Source organism: Prionailurus viverrinus, chromosome B1, assembly GCF_022837055.1.
Source record: "Prionailurus viverrinus isolate Anna chromosome B1, UM_Priviv_1.0, whole genome shotgun sequence".
Classification (NCBI taxonomy): Eukaryota; Metazoa; Chordata; class Mammalia; order Carnivora; family Felidae; genus Prionailurus; species Prionailurus viverrinus.
Window position 1 is genome coordinate 150,568,360 of NC_062564.1, and position 23,558 is coordinate 150,591,917.

The following is a 23,558-nucleotide window of genomic DNA, read 5'->3' on the forward strand; positions in this document are numbered from 1 at the left end:
AACATCAGGGTACATGTGTCCCTTTGAATTCATATTTTTGTATCCTTTGGTAAATATCTAGTAGTATGATTGCTGGATCGTAAGGTAGTTCTATTTTTAACTTTTTGAGGAAACTCCATACTGTTTTCCAGAGTGGTTGCACCAGTTTGCATTCCCACCAACAATGCAAGAGGGTTCTCCTTTCTTGGCAAGGTGGTGGTGCTTATGTTGTTGATTTTAACCATACTAACAGGTGTGAGGTGATATCTCATTATAGTTTTCATTTGGGGTGCATAGATCTTTTTGAATTAGTGTTTTTGTTTTCTTTGGATAAATACCCAGTAGTGGAATTACAGGGTCATATATGGTAATTCTGTTTTTATTTATTTATTTTTTTAAAGTTTATTTATTTTGAAAGAGAGAGCCCACACATGGGAGCAGGGGAAGGGCAGAGAGAGAGGGAGAGACAGAATCCCAAGCAGACTCCCCACCATCAGCACTGAGCCTGCCACAGGGCTCAAACTCACAAATTGTGAGATCTTGCCCTGAGCCCAAATCAAGAGTCAGATGCTTAACTGATTGAGCCACCCAGGCATCCCAGTAATTCTATTTTTTAATTTTTTGAGGAACCACCATATGATTTTTCAAAGTGGCTGTACCAATTTACATTCTCACCAATAATGCCTAAGGGTTCCTTTTCATCCACAACCTGGCCAACACTTGTTGTTCCTTATCTTTTTAATTTTATTCATTCTGACACGTATAAGGTGATGTCTCATTTGGTTTTTATTTGCATTTCTCTGATTACCAGTGATGTTGAGAATTTTTTCATGTGTCTGTTGGCCATCTGTATATCCCCTTTGGAAAAATGTCTATTTGGGCATACTGCCCATTTTTCAATTAGATCACTTGTTTTTTTGGTGTTGAGTTGTACAAGTTCTCTATATATTTTGATTATTAACCTTTATCAGGTATATCATTTGTAAATATACTCTTCCGTTCAGTAGGCTGCCTTTTTGTTTTGTTTATGGTTTCCTTCACTGTGCAGAAGACTCCAAATAACCAAAGCCATCTTGAGAAAGAATGGGGCTGAAGGAACCACAATCCCAGATTTCAAGATACACTACAAAGTTGTGGTGATCAAGACAGTATGATATTGATACAAAAATAGACACATAAATCAATAGAACAGAATAAAGATCCCAGAAATAAACCAATAATTATATGGCCCATTAATCTACAACAAAGGAGGCAAGAATATACAATGGGACAAAAGACAGTCTCTTCAACAAATGGTGCTGGGAAAACTCGACAGCTACATGCAAAAGAATGAAACTGGACCACCATCTTATACCATACACAAAAATAAACTCAAAATGGATTAAAGACCTAAATGTGACACCTGAAACCACAAAATTCCTAGAAGAAAACACAGGCAGCAATCTCTTTGACATTAGCTGTAGACATTTTTCTAGACATGTCTAGACAGGTAAGGGAAACAAAAGCAAAATTAAACTATACCAAAACTATACTACTATTCAAAAACTTTTTCACAGTGAAGGAAACCATCAACAAAATAAAACAAAAAGACAACCCACCAAATGGGAGAAGATATTTGCAAATTTTGATACCATGGTAATTCTGTCTACTGGAGTCTAAATTTGAATATAGAGACTTAGATTCTTAAAGTTTGAAAGACATCAGAGCTCAACAGGCCAATATGTTAGAATGCAAAGAAATCCCTAGTTTCCTAGTTGGGAATCGAATATCTCAAAGTAAGGAGAACTTACTAGCTCCAAAGTCAGCCAATTTTGTGGTAGATGGATCCACTTTTGCAAATATCCTTAAAACAATGAACATCAAATCTGCAACCTAATAACTTTTATCCACTGATATTTGTTTTTTTTATCTGGAACATCAGGGATCAAATTTATTTCCTTCTCCATAGAACCATGGAGAGAACTAATTCCTTATTTTATCTTTTTCAGGCCAGATAATATAAAATAAATGAGAATCTCAAAACCATACGTGAAAATAAATATCACTACTTTATTTCACAACATCAGCTTCAGATATCCTACAATCTTACTTCTTCTCCTCTACATGTTCTTGATTTTGTCAGTGTCTTCCTTAAATCATGCTTCCAAGAACGAAAACACTCTTCAAAATAGATAGTATGATTGGGGTGCCTGGGTGGCTCAGTCAGTTAAGTGTCCAACTCTTGATTTTGGCTCAGGTCATGATTTCACATTTCATGCAATTGAGCCCCACATCAGGGTCTGTGCTGACAGCGCAGAGCCTGCTTGGGATTCTCTCCTCTCCGCCTCTATGCTGCCCCCTCCCAAATAAATATAAATAAACATATTAAAAAATTAGATAGCATGACTAATGTCATAATGACAAAGTAAAATGCGAGGGCTTTTGAAAAAATAAAATAATATAAATTGAATGGAAGGTTATAGTTAGCTCAGTAACTGAACAACTCTATCTAAAGGATGATGATTAAGAATTGCTATTGAAAGACTGCAGATGTTTTTTATGGCCCACCAAAGATCTTTATTCTGCACTGTGTCCTAGACAATGTATTTTCTAGGCTTGGTAGGTGATGTGGAAGTTATAATCAACAAAGTAGCTGATGATAGATGCTGGAAAGGATAACAAATGTGGGTAAGAAAAACAAATTTCAACAGGACTTTAATTATGTTAGAATCATAAGCAAGAACTAAATGATTAATTTTGGTAAATATAAATGTAAGGCTCTACACTGAGTCAAAAAAATCTAAGTATATCAGTACCAAAAGCATATTTGTGCTTTAACATGTGCAAATTGCTTAAATTTTTTTTCAGAAAATAGCCTACTATGAGTTAGTTGTTCACAAAACTACATTATGATTTAAATTGAATTAAAAGAAATGCAGATTTCAAAATAAAGGAGACATTAGACTCTTTGTTGGTCAAATCCTGACTGGGATAGTGAGTTCTGTCCTGGACAACACACTCAAAGAAAAATTGAGAAAATGAAATGTTCTCAAACTATAGAGTGTTGAATGGTAAAGAAAGGTGATAATATAACTGTATGGTTTACTTTGCCATTCAAAGCCTATGTCTGAGACACTTTCCTGTGCAAGAGAATTAGGGAATCAAGGAAGAACTTTCAATAGTTAGAGCTGCTCAAATATGCAAGGGATTCTAAGGTGAAGAAAGAGATTCTAAGGGAAAGGCGATGTTCCCATCTGCAGAAGGGTTCAAGCATAGACAATTGCTACCTGAGACTGTGTTCTTACAACAACTATTAGCACTTATTAAGCTCTAGTGTGGTACAAATTTTTTATTAGATCCTTAAGATTGGTTTTACATAGGGGCACCTGGGTGACTCAGTTAAGCCTCCGACCGTGGCTCAGGTCATGATCTTATCTTATGGTTGGTGAGTTCGAGCCCCACGTTGCATCAGGCTCTGTGCTGACAGCTCAGAGCCTGGAGCCTGCTTCAGATTCAGTGTCTCTATCCCTTTCTGCCCCTCCCTTGCTCATGCTGTCTCTTTCTCTCTCAAAAGTAAATAAACATTTAAAAAAATTTTTTAAAGGATTGATTTTACATAACTCTTACACTCACACTCACCTCATTAAGTAAACAATGCTCGATAAGCTTTTTTTTCACTGAGCAAAATAAGAAAAGTTAAGTAACTTGCCCAAGGTCACAATGTTAGGGGAGGGTGGAATTGAACACAAGCATGTATGTCTGCCTCATGCAAAGTTCCATCTTTCAAGCACTGGGTCAGTGAGAGGACCAAATGACCCTTTATGGCCTTACCTAGTTTGAGATTGTTTGATATCATTGCACTCTTATACTGACTGAACCCTTTAAGAACTCTTATCACGTGGATCGATTTTCAAGCTAATAATCAACAAAATTCCCAGATCCTTTTTATAGGGATAGTTTCCAACCCAGGAATCACACTTTCAATTTTTACAATTTAGTCGGGGATCTGAATTACTGTTTTATACTCATTATCATTATCATTTTTTTTTATTTGGGCCCAGTTTAAAATTTTTTTAAGTTTATTTGTAATCTTCATTTAGGATCTTTCATGTCAGGTGTTTCTTTCAGGTTTTCTGTCCACAATGTAACAAATACAAGTTGTGTTAAATAGTATCAGGGTTTTGTTTGAAAGTTCTGAAATGATCATTTAAGTAAATGCAATTCAAGGTCTGTCCTTTGCACTTCCAAGTTCGAAATACTTGATTTATATTAAGTTTATCCAGGTATGACTAAGGTGAGGGAGCAGATTTGCACAAATAAAATTCACAAGAGATTTATTTATAAACAAAAATGTCAATATATTTATGCAAATGAACAATTGTGTTCACAAACCATTTTTATTTAGCTTTTCTCATTATTTTTGCACATCAAAACTGTGTATAAAAACACGATTTAAAATTTAAATTTAAGTTCCCGTAAAGATAAAAATAATAATCCCGACACAATTACAGCTGTCAAATTGGACTTAAACCCTATGATATGTTTATATGCTTCTTTCTATGACTAAAGCTACCTATTAGGAAATAATTAGGTTGAGGAACAAGTATCTATATGGGCAGTATCTGTTTCTGCTTATCCCTCATGGACGGTGTTAGTTAAGTACTTAGTTAAGAATACTAATCTTGCTACTAATAAATAGATTTTGATGGGAGACCATGTCCAATAAAGAGAAGAGCAGAGAGAGGCAAGCAGACATGATACATGGCAAATAGTTTAACCTATCTAGGTTTTATTTTCCTTATGTATAAAACAAAGGCTTTACTAGATGATCTTTTATTACTAAATGACCTTTCCAATCTCCATATGTACCATGATCTGCCAGTTGTGCACGCCCACAAGCTAAAAGTTGCTCACAAGCTAGAAGTCATCTATACTTGGTCACCTTTCACAAGACTTCTGACAAATTTTTTTCTTAAATGTTTATTTATTTTAGATAAAGAGGATCCAAAGCAGGCTCTGTGCTTTCAGCACAGAGCCCAATGTGGGGCTCGATCCCAAGAACTGTGAGATCATGACCTGAGCTGAAGTGAGAAGGTTAACTGACTGAGGCATCCAGGCGCTCCTACTTCTGACAACTTTTACCTCATTCACTCTTACCTTCCAACAATCTATTCTCCAGAAAGAACTTATGTGATTTTTTTTAATGTAAATGAGACTACATTACTCTTGTCTTAAAATCATCCAGTGAATTCCCATATCACTTGAATAAAATCTAAACACACTATCCATGACCTATAAGACACTCTAAAATCTGGTTCCTGCCTACCTCGCCAGCCTCATGCCCCACCACTCTTCCCTTGGGTCTCAAACTGCAGCCCATCTGATGTAAGCCTTGGGAAGTTTGTCTGGAAATTTGTCTCCCTGCCTTCTCACAGCTAATTCCCCATAAACCATGTCTCAGCCTAAACATCCTATTCTCAAAAGAGAATTATCTAACTACCCCCCTGTACTCTATTCCACTACCCTATTTTATTTTATTCATAGCCCTTATCACTGCTTGGATTTATTTATCTGTTAATTCATTTTGGGTTTTTTCCTTCACTGGAATTGAATACTGCCACCAGCAGGGACCTTTACTGTCTGGTTCACCACTTCAATCCCAGCACTTCAAATAAGATTTAGCATACAGAATTTCAACAAATATTTGCTGAAGAGATAAATGAATGATAGCTTATGTGCTTTACAGTTCTAGAATTCAATAATTCTTGTTTGGATTTCAGCTCTAAGATGCTATTTGTATACAGTTTATCTTTCAAAATAGCAATAGTCTATATTTAAAGGTCAAAGGAAACTATCATACAACCAAATATTTTTAAGATGGAGTTTTTTATTAGCCTTCATGCAGTTATTATAGTGCTGCAGTTTATATGTACAGTTTATATGCATTTCTAACCTTTTCCAGTAAAGCAAATCCACATCAATGGACTGTTAGCTTTGGAACAACAATCAACCCTCCATTAATGAAAAGAAATATCAGAAGAATTATTGTCCATGAGAGATATCACTCCCCAGCAAGAGAGTACGACATTGCTGTTGTACAGTTCTCTCCCAAGGTCACCTTTACTAATGACATCCGCCGGGTTTGTTTGCCAGAAGCCTCTGCATCCTTCCAACCCAATTCAACTGTTTATATCACAGGATTTGGAGCACTTTTCTACGGTGGTAGGTATCTCAGAAAGGACACAGAGCTCTAAATCCAATTTAGGACAGTGTGATTTAATCTAATCTCCATTAATATATCCTGCCAGCCATTTCCACACAGCTTGATTGGATTAGTTAGAGCTCTTACTTTGTCAGTGACAGAAACTCAACTCAAACTAACTAAAGCAAAAACAATAATAAAATGGCAAATTCGGCCCTTGTGATTTGGAAATCAAGAGAGAGGAGATGAGTCTTGTTTTAGACATAGCTGGATTCAGGAGTTTGTATGTCATTAGATGCTGAATCTCTGAATCTTCCCATTTCTGGCTCTGTTTTCCCCTAGATTGCCTTCATATGGAGGGATTCTAGTTCCACATAGTGTCAAAGGTGGCCAACAACATCAAGGTTTACATCATGTTCCCCTAATAGATGTGGAGGGAAGAACACGTCCTGCTCTTTGCCAGAATCTACATTAATCCCTGAAAAGGTTTCCTTTGGCCCCGTTTGTGTCCAGGGCACTTGGGTTGACTCACTAACTCAGGTACTCACTCCTGTGCCTATACCAAGAAAGGAAGGTGTGTGATAGCCTGGTCAGACTCACATAGAATAGGGAGAGGGAGCTCCAAAGGGGTAGGCTTCAAGGAAGACATAAAAGAAGTGAATGTTCCTTCAGCAACACTAGAGTCTATTTCTATGTGCTGTTGTCTATGCAATGCCAGGTGTGCATCAGATGTGTTGTCATCTTCATGCCCACTTTCCCTCCAATGCTCCCTCCCTTTATGCCTCATCTCTGTGAGCCCCCCTCTACCTTTTTAATCTATTCATCCCCTTGGTTTGCTCCGCTACTCATTTTCACTTTCCTGGGTCACTTCACAAGTTTTTCTGTTTCTCAGCTATAATGTCCAATTACAGCCAAATCTGCTTCAGAATTACAGAGGCTAATTTAGAGATCGTCTCTGATAACAAAGCTTCCATGGCTCTCTCTAAACTGATTTAACTTGATATACTTACTACCTTACACTTCTTTTTTTTTTTTATTTTTTTTTCAACGTTTATTTATTTTTTCTTTGGGACAGAGAGAGACAGAGCATGAACGGGGGAGGGGCAGAGAGAGAGGGAGACACAGAATTGGAAACAGGCTCCAGGCTCTGAGCCATCAGCCCAGAGCCTGACGCAGGGCTCGAACTCACGGACCGCGAGATCGTGACCTGGCTGAAGTCGGATGCTTAACCGACTGCGCCACCCAGGCGCCCCAACCTTACACTTCTAATAAGTAAAAATGATTTTGTTTTTGAATGCTTTTTTGGCATAGTCAGGTACACTCTGGATTGTAAAATCTGGTCTAGGTACTTACACATAACAACAGCAAGAGAGTTTCCTTAACTCTGGGCGTAAGAAGATAAAGAAAAGCCTTTCTGGGAATGACAAAATCCATTCACAGAGCTCTGTACAATTCCTTTATATATAAAAACCCTAAAGAATAAACCGTTAATTCTTAGTCTCCACTAAGGAACTAGGAATATCTTTCACTAATGTACCCAAGAATAGTCTTGATGGTCTCTAGATTTTTTTCCAGGTGTCTCATATGGTTTCATTACTATTACACAAACTGAGATATGTATGGCTTTCTTTACAGCCATATTACCAATCACAGAAATTATTCATATCTTACTAATCGCAGGGAAGCTGAGTAGAGCTGTAAGCATAACACCTCTATGTCTGCACTCTCTCTGATGGGTTTTCTTACAATATAGAATTTACACTCCCTGCTTCATGATGATGGGAGGGGCACTTCATTTTCCCTTTGGTTTGGTGGGAAGAATCAGTTCTGGCCTGGAGTTTGAGGTTGGCAGAAATATACCTGCCGTAATACTTTTTGAGTAGCAATGGAATCTAAATGGCATGTATAGAACCCAAAGCTGAACCCATTTTTTTCAAGCATCCATAAAATATTCACCAATACTGACCAAAAGTAGATCATATCTAGCTCCATAATACAATCTTCAACAACTTTAAAGAACTGAAATCATACACAGTATCTGTCTGATCATAATGAAAGCAAACTAGAAACCATCAGCAGAAAGAGAACAGAAAAATCTCTAACTGCTTAGAAATTAAACAATACCCTTCTAAATAATACATAGGTTACAGAGGAAGTCTTAAAGAAAATTTTAAGTATACAAAAGACTGAAAATGAAAAAGAAAACAACATCAATATGCGCAGGATGTAGCTAAAACAATGCAGAGAGGGAAATTTATAGCAACTGAAGACATTAGAAAAGAAGAAAATTCTCAAATCAATAATCTAAGTTCTTACTTAAATCAGAAATAAAGAGCAAAATAAGCCTAAAACAAGCAAAAGGAAGGAAATAATGATAGGTATAAATGAATAAAGTCAAAATTAAGAAAAAATAGAGAAAATTAGTGAAATAAAAGGCTGACTCTTTTAAAAAACAATACTTTGTGAGAAACATCATTAAGCATTCCCACAATAGTTGAGAAATAGTTCAGGGATGCCTGGAATTTATGTGCTGTGTTTTTTATAAATTTTGCAAACCAGTTTTCTGAAAAAGTTATAAATTTATATTGTCAGGTACAATATGTAGATTGTCAATTTCACTTTACCATTCCTGACACTGGACATGAATTTTTCTAACTGACAGTGTCGTAGGAAAAAAAAAAAAAAAAGACAAAACACCAATTTATTCAAAGAACAGAATAACTTAAGCACTTTTTAAACACTTCAGTAATCACCTCTCCAGAAATAAATCCTGAACTGGTATTCTACTAAAATTGGTATGTCTATTAGTTTCCCATTTCTGTGTAACAAATTACCACAAATTTAACAACTTCAAACAGCAAGCATTTATTCTTTCACAGTTTCCATGGGTCAGAATTTCAGACACAGCTTAGCTAGGTCCTCTTTTCAAGGTATCACAAAACAGCAAGCAAGGTGTCCACTGGAGTTGTGGTCTCAATCTGCAGCTCGGGGTTCTCTTTCAAGGTCACTGGTTGCTATGGAATACAGTTTCTTGCAGCTATAGAACTCATAGCAGCTTGCTTCTTCAAAACCATTAGGAAAAAGTCTCTGAACTCAGGGAAGGCCTAAACCCTTTTGAAAATGAGGTTCACCTCATTAGGTCAGGCCCACCTTGGATAATCTCCCTTTTGATGAACTCAATGTCAAACTGATTACATCCAGAGAATTCCCTTACCTGTGCCATGTAACATAACCTAATCATGAGAATGACATCCATTATATTCACAGATCCCATCCACACTTGGAGGCCGAAGCAGGGGAGGAGGTCATATAGGAATCTTGGAAATCATTGTAGATTCTGTCTACCACATGTCAGTTTCCTGACCAGTATGTGGTTTGATATAAAGAATCCCCGAATGCTTGTGATATTCTTTGTTTCCACCAGAGGCAGTTATCTTCCTGTCATAACATTGGGTTCTACAACTCAGGATCTAGTTTATACTCTGGAGTCCCAAAATTGTAATACATTAGAAATTAAATCATTGACTTTAAATGTCATTATATATGTAAAAGTTCTTCATAAAATGTAAAGGATAAAATAAATGTACACAGTATTTTAGTTATTTTATCAAGCCAAGGGAGGAAACTATCTAAACCTGACAAGTTTCTAGAAACAATCTGGAATCCACAAATACAAACTGTATTTTTAAAAATGAGTGCTTTCCTACCTATATATATATATAAATGGATTGGTTTAAAGAAAAAGTACGATGCTAAGCCAAATAATTCTGTCAGAGAAAGACGAACACCATATGATTTCACTCATATGTGGGATTTAAGTAAGACACACACAAACAAAGGAGCAAAGGAAAAAAAGAAAGAAACAGACCAAGAAACAGACTCTTAACTGATGGTTACCAGAGAGAGGTGGGAGAGGGGATAGATAAAATAGGCAATGGGGATTAAGAAATGCACTTGTTGTGATGAGCACCGGGTGATGCATGGAAGAGGTGAATCACTAAATTGTGCACCTAAAACTAACATGACACTGTGTTAACTATACTAGAATTAAGATAAAATAAAATAGGGGCGCCTGGGTAGCTCAGTCAGTTAGGTGTCCAACTTCAGCTCAGGTCATGATCCTGCAGTTTGTGAGTTTGAGCCCCTCATCTGGCTCTGTGCTGACAGCTCAAAGCCTGGAGCCTGCTTTGGATTCTGCATCTCCCTCTGTCTCTGCCCCTCTCTGCTCATGCTCTGTCTCTCTCTGTCTCTCAGTAATAAACATTAAAAAAAGATGAAATAAAATAATAAAAATAAAGTAAATGTACAAAGGTTTTCCAGAAAAAGACACAAAATGTTTTTCTTACAAGTATAGGTATTTACAAAAATATGATAAGGGCAATAATTATCATTTAAATGTGCCAGATTTTAAAGACAGATTTATTCTCTAGAAGCTGTTTATATTAACTTCATTTTGTATTGACAGTTTTAATATGAAATAGGTTCGATTAGGAAAAAAGTCCACTCACTTCTTTCTAGCTAAGGATGTTGATTGTAAACACTAAAATTACTTTGTTTTCCCTTAAGGGGAATCCCAAAATAATCTTCGAGAAGCCAGACTGAAAATCATAAGTGATGATGTGTGCAAACAACCACACATATATGGCCATGATATAAAATCTGGAATGTTTTGTGCTGGATATCTGGAAGGAATTTATGATGCCTGCAGGGTAGGTAGAAATTATTTTGATATCATTAACTCAAAATATTTTTTATCTCTTTCAAGAAATATTCAATGTTCTTTATGTTTGTACCAATATAGATATTTTGTCAGTTCAGTAATTTCTAAATGCATATTTCACAACACAAACATTTGTGGATGTTTTATTAAGCAAAATTATATAAGCAGCATTTCTTTTAAGCTATCAAACAAACTAACCAACCAAATTAAATTTTCTTAATACCACAAGTCCAAAGGTTCATACAGCAGAGTCCCTTTTCTTAAAGGGGTCTCATCTAGAAAGGAAATCATCATGAACAATGAGCTATGATGAGATGTTTTAAATGATATAATGGAGAGCAAATATCTTTAGTGCGAAGGGAACAATTTTACAGCAAATATCAGAGAAATCACACTTAAATGAGGCCTGAAGCATAAATGGCACTTAGCAGTTATACAACAAGAAAATACTATTATTTTTCTATACATAGAAAGAGCATAGCAAAAATAATGAAGGTATGAAATTATAATTCATATTTGAGGGAATTCTAAGTAATCTGTTGGCTCTCAGCATAAGGAGAATGAGAGGGCGAGAGGCAGTTAACACTGAGTGAGAAGGTGGATTAGGCCTGGTGCCCTTTCCAGTGCCTTCCTCTGCTAATAGCTATCCTGGATGTACGTTTTCTGATGAAGGTATAAAGTATGTTTCTTCCTGTAGGTACTTGCTTTATAACATGAGATTCTTGAAAACTTCAAGGAGATGATTGTACGTGATGAAATAATGGAAGTTGTTTTGATGTCAGGTGGCAGAAAGCTCTGCCCTGAGTCCCATAAATTACACATGTAAACCTCTGTCAGAAAGGAACAGGGAGTTTTGTAGCATATAGGCTGGGCAAGAGCGGAATCGGGTACATATCCAGCCTCAGTTGCTGAGAAAGAGGAGAGAGGCAGCTAGAATTCAGAGAATGCACAGAGAGGTCCAAGCCATGACGGAGAAGGGAAAGGTGGTGACAGGAGTCCAGGAGCAGACAGGATATGAGAATCTAGGCAAGTGGTGAGATTCGTGATATGCCTCGGGAAGGAGGTGGTCATAAGGAGATTTCACTAGATTGGGAAGCAGAGGTAAAATTCCTACTCCATGACTGTGCGAGTAGTAAAACAAAGCTCTAGACACAGAAAAACTGGGAAAGTTATTGAGAAAAGACTCAAGGACAGGGTCCAAGACATGAATACAGCAATTATAACTGAGGTGCGTGATGAGGGGATTAGTCTGTCTGATAAAACAGAGATCCAAGAACCCTGCTTCGAGCCAGGAGAAAACCAACACCAACTAGACTTTCTGTGTTGTGTATTTGAAATTTGCCAGTAGACCCTAGGCATTCTACACACACACACACACATACACACACACACACACACACACACACACACACAATAACTATGTGAAATGATAGATGTGTTAATAAAACTGATTGTGGTAATCATTTCACAAATTATATATATATATATATATATATATATGTGTGTGTGTATGTATGTTAAATATCACATTGTACATTTTAACTATATACAATTATATTTGTCATTTATATGTCTATAAATCTGAGAAAATTAAAATGTGGAAACTGAAGTTTAAAGTTTTTATAACTTTTGAAATCCATGTTTCAATTAATTGTTCTGTAATTGGTAATCAATAAATATGCTGTCTATAATAAAATATGTGCTTCATCAGAATATTTTAAGTAATAAGTTCTATATTTAGGTAATTTTATTTCTCTCTTTTATTTTCAGGGTGATTCTGGGGGACCCTTAGTTATAAAGGATTTTAAAGACACCTGGTATCTCATTGGAATCGTGAGCTGGGGAGATAACTGTGGTCAAAAGAACAAACCTGGAGTCTACACAGAAGTGGCTTATTACCGAAACTGGATCACTTCAAAAACAGGCCTCTAATTCTCTATAAAAGTTAAATATTGACAGCTTTAAGCAAGCTATACATGTATGAGAATTTAAATGTTTAGTGAATACAGTACAATGAAGTGAAATTAAATGATGTGATTTATTTTAAAATCACTTTAATCAACACATAGTCAATTTATAAGGGATTTAAATCCTTATAAATTTGTAAAGTCGTGGGTCAATTTATCCTGGCTGGAAGAATACAGCAGAGATACTCAACTCTTTACATCATGCAAATTGGAATATAAAAGAGGTGTAATGCAAATTTTTGAAAATAATCTGGATTTTTGGAACATCTTTGTCAAGGGTGTCTCCTTAAGTGAGAAACCTTTTAATCTCTTAAAGAATTCAGGGAAATGTTATATAATGTCTAATCATTTCTCCTGAGCTCACAAATACTTTTTTCTGTTTCTTTATTATTCCAAGTTTTCCAAAGAGATTTTTTTTATTTAATACATTTTCTACTTATAAACCCTTTAGAAGGATCCTCGAAAAAAGTTATATCTAGGAAACAAAATATGGTGATAAATCAGGCCAGAGATCTTGTAACCATTTTTACTATGAAACCTCCCTATTTTTGGTGATTTTTTAACACACACACACACACACACACACACACAGAAAAAAAGAGAAATATCCCCACCCTTAGATATATGCAAAGAAAGCCTGATTAATAAATGAGTGCACATAATAATTAGTCACAAATGTATCTTTGTTACAAAACCTGGGGGGAAGGTGATGGTAACTTCATGAGTCATTCCAAAACAATGGCACAAAAATTTGACGTTTTCATAGATGCATTTACATGTTTGAACCTCTAGGAGGTAGTTCTTTACATTATTGTAAGGTTAAATGCCTAGAAAAATGAGAATTCCCTAATATGTTGAAGAATCAATGAGTTTGTCCTTCTACATAGAAAGAAACATTTATATCTTTGAATTGATGCAGCCAATTATCTCCTAGGGCTTGTGGCAGTAGCCTAACTATTGCAACCATGAAACACTAGTTAAAAAAAAATGAAATGTAAATTTCAAGGACCTACTGCACAGAACACATAAACAAAGTAATCTGAAAAAAAGCCCCTAAGTGTCTCATGAAGACATTAGGAGAGTCAGGCTTGGGTATTCCATGGTACAATTAAATGAAGGCTTTGTGGAAACTGACTCCCTGACAAGGTCAGCGGAATATCAGGTTTGTGGGCAGAGACTGTATTTATTCATATAAATATAATTTATATTCTATAACTATAAGTCAAATATAAGTCCAAATATAAGCCAAACCATAGAAAAATTGAGTTACTTTATAATAATGTCTCCCCGTGGGCTATTGATAAGGCATGAAACTAATCCTACAATAATCTAAAAGAGACTAACAATTTATTCACACACACACACACACACACACACACACACACAAATCCATAAACTAGACTCACAGAATTTTAAAGGTTGAAGAAGACTGTGAGTCATTCAGGCCAACACACCTATGGTTCAGATAACTGAAGACAGGAAATGTCAATGACGTGGTAAACCTGTAGGTAGTTTGTATGCCCAGTGGGCCTAGAACTGAGGTACCAATTTCACATGCCCTTTTCCTTACAAAGTCTCTTTATGATCACATATATTTATTGGAATAATCAGATCTATAAGAATTTCAGTGACTTCTATTGAATCTATTTTAAATTAGAACTCTTATTTTTCACTTAATGTTACCCATTTATGTTCCTATGTGTCTTTTTGTGACTTGATAGCTCATTATTGCTGAATGATATACCATTGTATGGATGTACCACACAATTTGTTTATCCATTCACCTATCGAAGGACATCTCTGTTGCTTTCAAGTTTTGGCAATTATGACTAAGCTGCTATAAACATTGTGTGCAGGTTTTTGGTAAAAGAATAGATAAATCAATTCAACAGAATAGAGAGCCCAGAAGTAGAGTCATATATATATAACACCAATTGATCTTTGACAAAAGAGCAAAGGCAGTTCAGTGGAGAAAGAATAGTCTTTTCAACAAATGGTACCGGAAAAACAAGACATCCACAAACCAAAAATGAATCTTGATGCAGACCTTACACCTTTCACAAAATTAACTCAAGATGTGTCATAGACCTAAATGTAAAAGTTTTAAATGATATGATTCACTTGGGCAGCTGACTGCCAATTCTCTGAACTCACTTCAAGATAAAGTTGCTTCTTCATATGTAAAAACATACATAGGCTTATACGTTAGTCAATATTATGGTAGTAGTATATAATTCTGACTTTCGATGTTAAGATTCAAGAAATGATATTAGAGTTACAAACTTTGTATTGCTAAACTGTTTTGGGCAGCATATCATTCTGGCTTAAAAACAAGCAAATGTTGTTATATCATTTTAAATTTAATAATAAATAATGGTCAGAGCATTCTACAAATAATATCACTGAATCTGTGTTAGGCCAAATCTTAGCATGAATCTTTCAACTGCTCTTACAAATTGCATTTCTTTTAAATAACTAGTTTGAGTGATTCTGAAGCAGAATTTCTCAACCTTGGCACTTTTGACGTTTTGGCCCAGTTCATTCTTTACTGTGAGGGGCTGTCCTGTGCACGGAATATTTAGCAGCTCCCCTGGCCTCTGTCAACTAGATGCCTACAACACACTCCTTCCTCCCAAATTGTGATAACCAAAAATGTCTCCACATGTTGACAAATGTCCCCAAAGGAGCAAAGTGTTCCCTGTTGAGAACTGCTGTTCTGAAGGCATTTGGTCATGTTAGAAACTAAGAGATACCTCAAAATTATGACATTGAGTATTCAAAAGTTATGGTCTCCTGATCAAACTGAACATTCACTATCATGTTTCTAAAAGAAATAGCAGAATATGTCAGTGGCTATTTCAAATACAGACTGAGCTCCCTATACACAATGTGCTTGAAGGATTTCTCTCATACCCCTGCCTAGACTATATTTGTGGAGCCCCATTAACCATTACCATAAAGACAGACTTTTATAAATACAGCCTCTTGTATAGTCTCTCTATCTTGACCACAATCCACAGTAGAAAATATATTTCACATCACAGCTCCATAAATACATAAATAAATACATATATATTAAAAATTGACACAGAAGTTTCATAAAATAGTAGTTGCCTTAGTGCAATAAAATCCAATATTTTCTATTCTATTTCAATTTTTTAAAGGGTATGAACACTTAACATTTATTTTATTTTTTTTTAATATTTGTTTATTTTTGAGAGAGCTCAAGTGGGGAAGGGGCAGAGAGAGGGGGACAGAGGATCTGAAGCAGGCTCTACCCTGACAGGCTGACAGCAGCAAGCCCCATATGGGGTTCAAATTCACAAACTGTGAGATCATGACCTGAGCCAAAGTCGGATGCTCAACCAACTGAGCCACCCAAGTGCCCAACATTTTATTTTACTTTAGTTTAAAGTTTATTTATTTTGAGAGAGACAGAGACAGCACAAATGGGGGAGGGGGAGAGAGAGAGGAGACAGAGAATCCCAAGCAGTCTCCACACTGCCAGTGCAGAGCCCAGCATGGGGCTTGAAGTCATGAAACCGTGAGATCATGACCTGAACCAAAATCAAGAGTCGGACTTGCCTGACTGAGCAACCCAGGTGCCCCTCTATTTCAAATTGTTTAATGTTTACCCCACAAAGTAAGTTAATTTTAAAACCTAGCAGGCCATGACCTGCAGTGCCTATAGCACTTTCTAGAATAATAATCCACAATTATTAACATCATATTATTATTATCTCACCTACCCCCACTGCTCTTCCCACCTTCAGTTTCTCCCTACTCTGTCCATTTAGCAAATTGCAGTTCAGTTATGATGCTATTCAATAACATTATTCCCACTCACTCAAATCATCACTGATTTTCTCTTTCCCTGACAGAGTCTAAATCCATATCACCATGGATTTAGATACCTTTTACAATCTGCTAACAACCAACAGACTTTTTGTTTTGCTTGTGTTCAGTGTCCATAACTCTGAATGTTACACTTTATATCCTGAATACATTCTCCTCTCTGGTCATGCAATGTTCTCTTCGCTCTAGGAGGTCTAACCCAAATATCACCTCTACCAAGAATACTTTTATTATTACAGATAAAATTACTATCCATTCAAAAGCTTTTGGAGGTTTTTTGTTCCCCCTCTAAAGCATTTCTCATACTTTACTCTGCATTGCACTTTTAATATACATGTATTATCGCTAAAGTATAGTGCTAGTAGTTCCATAAGACTAAAGACTGATCATTCATTTTTGTATCACTCACAGTATTTAGGACATTATTCAGTATATATTATGTTTAGCGAAAGAATAAATTAACAGAGGCAAATTATGATTTCTATGAAGGTAAGAGACCTCAATTCTCAGTTGTTAACTGCTTCCCCCATGTCACTTTCCTGTACACGGCCTTCCAACCTGTGCTGGTCCTGCTTTTATATTCCTGAATGTTCCTAAAGGCTCCCCCCTCCCTGCCTACACCAGAAGTAGTCAAAATACAATAAAGCATGCATAATTGTGGCCTTTCAGGAAGCCCTCTAAATCAAAACCTGTTCTCTATATTCCCTTAAATGAGTACATCCCAAACCCATAGGAATATTTGGAAATGAGGCTAAAAATCTCCCATTCTCTTTCATCATTTTTATTTTACCTACCAGGGACTGTCCTTTCTTCCTCTTTCTGCCATGGGCCTCACAAATCTGGGTACTTCCCATGGCCCTGTTAGATATCCATGATTATATTCTTCTGATTGAGGTCCGTCTCTGTTGAATCTGTCTAATAGGAAAGAACAGAGATAAAACTAAAACATACATACTATATACTTTTTTAAAGTTCACAGAAATAAAGGAATTTGAATTTTAAAAAATGATATTTGGTTTATTGATTTTAATTATCCATATAAGATTGCCCTTTTCTTTTTTTTTTTTTTTCAACATTTATTTATTTTTGGGACAGAGAGAGACAGAGCATGAACGGGGGAGGGGCAGAGAGAGAGGGAGACACAGAATCGGAAACAGGCTCCAGGCTCTGAGCCATCAGCCCAGAGCCCGACGCGGGGCTCGAACTCCCAGACCGCGAGATCGTGACCTGGCCGAAGTCGGACGCTTAACCGACTGCGCCACCCAGGCGCCCCAAGATTGCCCTTTTCATGTCCATTAGCAATCAAGATTTAATTGATTAATTTTTTAAAACTGTTTTTGTTGTTTTCCAAGTTCAGAAGACTCCTCCACACCAGTAGTCACTAAATTAAATACAGGAAGGAAAACCCAAAATGCAACACTGAAATCCAAAAATATGCTTAATGGAAATGATTCTGGGGCTCATACATTAATGAAGGACTGAGAAACTCAGTGCAGCGAGAGTGTTAAGACCTTTGCTATATAAGTATATGCCAGGAATATCCAAGCTGGAAGAAAAATACCACACTTTAGACTCAGTAACTGAAAAATCACTTGTCTGTAACTGTGGTATTCTGAGCTAAAGTCAGAATTGCTGAGGTACAACTTTAGAGAGAAAGCTGTGTCAAAACCATCTTACAAGATGTTTAACCTGACGATTAAAGCCAGTGGAGAGGGCAATCTAGATACAAAGCCACTTAAATGGAAACAAGAAAAGTCTGAAAGAGTAAGTTCAAAGGAAAGTTTGAAAATTCAGAACCTAATTCTTAGAAGAACTAAAGGCAAAATGAGGCAGATTTTAATAGAGTAACAGTATTGTTATTTGTAAAACTAATGGTAGAGGAGTTAAAGGTATCATTTCAATTTTACTCATTGAAAGACCCAAATTGCTTGCTACATTTCTAAGGTGGGAGGTGGGTTACTACAGTAGCATCTTCAGACTATACACTTCTCAGTAGACAAAAATAGGAGTTAGCTGGCAACCTCTTCATATACTTAGGTTTTCTGCTTCAGGTTAATATAATTGGGATATGTAGATATAAGCTAGAATGGGGTCTTAATTAATTGGCATAGGGGAGAGCTGAGGAAGAAGGGAGTGATGGGGATGAATGGGAAAATTAAAGCTGAAAGTTAGGAGATTAATATTAATAGTTACTATCACCTCAAAAGGGCCCACCAAACCTCTAGACCCTGGCACTGGCCAGTAACAACAGTCAAGAGAGTATATTCTACATAGTAGTCTTCCATATGGTTGGAAATTCAGCATTCTTAACAATGTCACACAGTTGACATACTGTTGGCACCTGATCTTGATACCCCAGAGACAATACTGGTGCTACTTTTGTATGTACATTTCCCAAGTGCTAAAAAACTGGCAGAGGAATGCAGAATGGTACAACCACTTTGGAAGAAAGTTTGGCAGTTTTCGACAAAACTAAACACATTTTTATCACATGATCTAGTAATGGTGCTCCTTGGTATTTTTACACAAGCAAATTGAAAACTTACGTCAATACAAAAACATGCACGTGGATGTTTATAGCAGCTTTATTCATAATCGCCAAAATTTGTAAGCAATCAAGGCATCCTTCAGTAGGTGAATGGATAAATAACTGTGGTACATCCAGATCATGGAATATTACTCAATGATATAAAGAAATGAGCTATCAAGCCATGTAAAGACATGGAGGAAACTTCAATGCATATTACTAAGTGAAAGGAGACAATCTGAGAAGGCTGACTACCATATATTTCCAAGTATATGACATTCTGAAAAGGTAAAACTATGGAAACAGTAAAAATACCAGTAGTTCCCAGGAATTAAAGGGAGGGATGGATGAACAGGTAGAGTATAGAGGATTTTTAGGGTAGTAAAACTATTCTGTATGATACTATAATGTTTGTCAAAACCCTCAGCATGTCAATGTTGAGAGTGAATCCAAATGTAAACTCTGGGCTTTGAGTGATAATGATGTTTTATAGTTGGCCCGCTGGTTGTAACAGATGTACTACTCTGGTTGATAAGAGTGGGGGTGGCTCTGCGTGTCAGGGGCAATGGATGTATGGGAATTCTGTATTTTCTGCTCAATTTAGCCGTAAACCTAAAATTTCTCTACATGTAAAATCAATTTTTTAAAAAAGCCATTGGAGCCTCAGAGGCCCTTGAGATGTGGTTGAATAGTATAGAGGCATACTGAGTTTTTTTTTTTTTAATTTTTTTTCAACGTTTATTTATTTTTGGGATAGAGAGAGATAGAGCATGAACGGGGGAGGGGCAGAGAGAGAGGGAGACACAGAATCAGAAACAGGCTCCAGGCTCCGAGCCATCCGCCCAGAGCCCGACGCAGGGCTCGAACTCACGGACCGCGAGATCGTGACCTGGCTGAAGTCGGACGCTTAACCGACTGCGCCACCCAGGCGCCCCGAGGCATACTGAGTTTTAACTCGCAACGTAGTTAGTATAAGGGAATTCTTCTTCTGGAGGTAAATTGTGTTGTTGGCAGAAAATATAAAACATATTCTTCTAACGATCAAGCTTAAACTCTTTTTGTCAGTAGAATTAAGCAGAGAACAAAAATTAAAAGTATTTTTCTTCAATGAATAACTGAATATCATGTAGTCTAAAATTCCACAGAAACTGATGGTAACAGTGTGGAGGTCCCGCACAGGGACCCACAACCTCATGAGGGTACTGGAGACCTCCAGGGCAGTGTTACTACTGTTGGCTGGGAAAATCAAAGATAAAATGCAGGTTTCAGGAACGAGACAAAGAAACAAACAACCATTCCTCAGATCACCCTAATCTGTCCTCAGTCTTAAAATAGGTGTTACAGGTTTAGACATACTAGATGATGTTATGTGGTATGCAGTGTCACTGAAAATCCCTGCATAACCTGTTGAATATTTTGCATGGGCTATAATCATCAACTAGGGTAATATCGTGGTACAGAAAAGGCACTAGGTTGAGCACCTCCCTGACCGAGTTATGCAGCCCTCATAAAGTGGACTACATCTGCACTCTGGGCCTCCCAGGGCCATCTCAGAAGGCTCTGGCATTCAGTTACACTCTTATCCACAGGAATTCTCCTGCTTTCCTTTGAGAGATCATCTGCTTTAGCTGGAAACTGACAGCTAGAGGACTTCAAAATTCTCAAAATCCTCTGTTTACTTCAGCGAACGTAACACATTCAAAGAAAACGGAGGCAGTAACTATGATAGTACAAGACGTGGAAGTCCAGGCACATGGCTCCATGACACTGGTTCCCATCAAAGGAATATTTATAAATCTTAAAACCATGCTTAATGTTGAGGAAACAATATTTCTTCAAGGTATTTGATCTTTGTGGGAATGTTTCCGTGGAGAATTGGATATGAATGGAGATCCCTGAGAAAAGACAGTTTCAGTTTCAGTGATTAAAGGTAGGCTTAGTGTATAAGAGATTGGAGGAATTTCTGTCATTATCTATATGACTATCTATAAACTACACAGCTACCCTGGGGTTCCAAACTAACCTCCTCCAACATGAAGATTTGTTTTACTTTGTTTAAGTAACTAAGACATTAAAGTATGAAATGAATCACTGGGGAAACTTACATGTTTGTTACTAACCTAAACGATTCTCACATACAAAACTGTTGTGTCATTTATCTTGCTGGGATTATGTCTAGATGAAGAGATCATTTGCAGTTCCTCTCAGTGCTCTTCTTGAAACTATACTAAAAGTGGTAACAGTCTGGCTTCATCACATATGCATGATGGTGGTCCAGCACAAGCCTCTGGCTGAGCCTCCAACTCTCAAAGCCCCTCATGCTTTCCCAGGAGTCTAGACAGGCATTGAGGAGCCCCTTCTAGGATAGGAGTCATGCCCACAGCCTGGAACAGTTCTGTCTCCTTTCTCCCACTGTGTCTGATGCAATGAATATTGCCTTTGGTGCAAAAGCACAAACATTACTCCTGGCTTTTCATGAAAACCATTCTAGACACAGTCTTTCCCTCATACTGCCTTTCACTGGGCCATTTTTAAAAAGAACTTAACAACATACTCTAATTATGCCATCTCCTATTTAATCCAAAATCCTTTTTAGATATCTCTAAAAAGACCAGATCAACAGATTAGACATAGGACAAAAAATACACAGACACAAAAATACAGACTAGATTCCAAAGTGAGCTGGATAGCTTCTCCCTGTTCCATAACTATAGACTATTCCTAATCCTAGACAACTATCATAGTATTAAAAGTATTAATCATGGTATTAAATGGCTAAAAGCCTTGGAAAACAAATAAGGATGAATCAGTGGAATTGCATCAGTATCACTGAAAACAAAAACAAAAAAGAAGAACTTGAGTACATCTTCTTCTGACAGTAATTGAGAATTGTTATCTTTGTGTCAGAAGGGTGTTATATTGCACTTTCATGGTTACAAATGACCTCAAGCTCTGTTTAAGTACCTCTCTACAGTCATATATTTCATAGTTTGGTGAAAGAGTGAAACACCAATACAAAACCTGCCCATTGGTGCTCATTCGAATCAACTGGACTATTGAATAGAGGTTGAAATACTCTTAAAACAGTTGTAGGGGCATCTGGGTGGCTCAGTTGGTTAAGCCTCGGACTTCAGCTCCGGTCATAATCTCACAGTTCGTGCATCAGGCTCTGCACTGACAGTGTAAAGCCTGTTTGGATACTCTGTCTCCCTCTCTCTCTGCTGCTCCCCCCTCCTCTGCTCATGTGCTTGTGTGTTCTCTGTCTCTCAAAAATAAATAAATAAACATTTAAAATATTTGTAAAAGATTACATCACCAAATCACACATTTGCTGAATCGTGGATAGTATAACGCAGAGGTAAACAATATGAAGTTCAATGGAATGTATTTGAATCCCAGCTCCACAACCCTCCAGCAGAGTGACAATGGGTCTATTATTTGAACTTCACGATGGTTACTTTTATGTGTCATCTTGACTGGGCCACAGTTCCCACATATGTGGTCAAACATTATTTTGGATGTTTCTGAGAGGTTGTTTTAGATGATGTTAATATTTTTTTCCAGGTTTAAGATATAACTGACGAATGAAGTTGTATATATTTAATGTATACAACATGATGACTTGATAATACATATACGTTGTGATATTATTAGCACATTAAGTTAACACATCCATGGGGCACCCGCATGGCTGTCAATTGAGTGTCTGACTTCAGCTCCGGTCACAATCTGATTCATGGTTCGTGAGTTCAAGCTCCGCATCAGGCTCTCTGCTGTCATCACAGATATTTCAAGTATACAATATATTTCAAGTATACAATACAGTATTAACTGTAGTCACTACTGTGTACGTCAGGTTGTCAGGGGCTTAATGCAAGATGGTGGTTAAAGAGTACAAACTTTCAGTTAGAAGATGAATAAGTTCCAGGATCTAAAGTACAGCATGGTAACAATACTTAATAATACTGGATTATACTGGGGCGCCTGGGTGGCGCAGTGGGTTAAGCGTCCAACTTCAGCCAGGTCACGATCTTGCGGTCCGGGAGTTCAAGCCCCGCGTCAGGCTCTGGGCTGATGGCTCAGAGCCTGGAGCCTGTTTCTGATTCTGTGTCTCCCTCTCTCTCTGCCCCTCCCCCGTTCATGTTCTGTCTCTCTCTGTCCCAAAAATAAATAAACGTTGGAAAAAAAAATAATAATACTGGATTATATACTTCAAAGTTCCTATGAAAGTAGAGCTTTAATGTTCTCATAACAACAACAAAACGGTAATTGACATGAAGGACAACATTTCTCAATATCACATTATACACATTAAACTTTCATAATATT

General features: G+C 37.0%; 2 protein-coding genes across 2 annotated transcripts in view; both read left to right on the top strand.

The window, feature by feature from the left end:
* The window catches only part of TMPRSS11A (transmembrane serine protease 11A), a 52,835-nt gene extending 40,023 nt beyond the window's left edge, over positions 1–12,812 (top strand). Inside the window, exons 9-11 of the mRNA XM_047857615.1 lie at positions 5,921–6,180; positions 10,727–10,869; positions 12,651–12,812. Of these exons, the coding sequence (XP_047713571.1) occupies positions 5,921–6,180; positions 10,727–10,869; positions 12,651–12,812 (565 nt within the window). The remainder of the gene's footprint in view (positions 1–5,920; positions 6,181–10,726; positions 10,870–12,650) is intronic.
* A 5,570-nt stretch (positions 12,813–18,382) lies between these two features.
* Positions 18,383–23,558, top strand: part of LOC125164879 (transmembrane protease serine 11D-like) — a 76,079-nt gene continuing 70,903 nt past the window's right edge. Inside the window, exon 1 of the mRNA XM_047857616.1 lies at positions 18,383–18,466. Coding sequence (XP_047713572.1) covers positions 18,383–18,466 — 84 coding nt within the window. The remainder of the gene's footprint in view (positions 18,467–23,558) is intronic.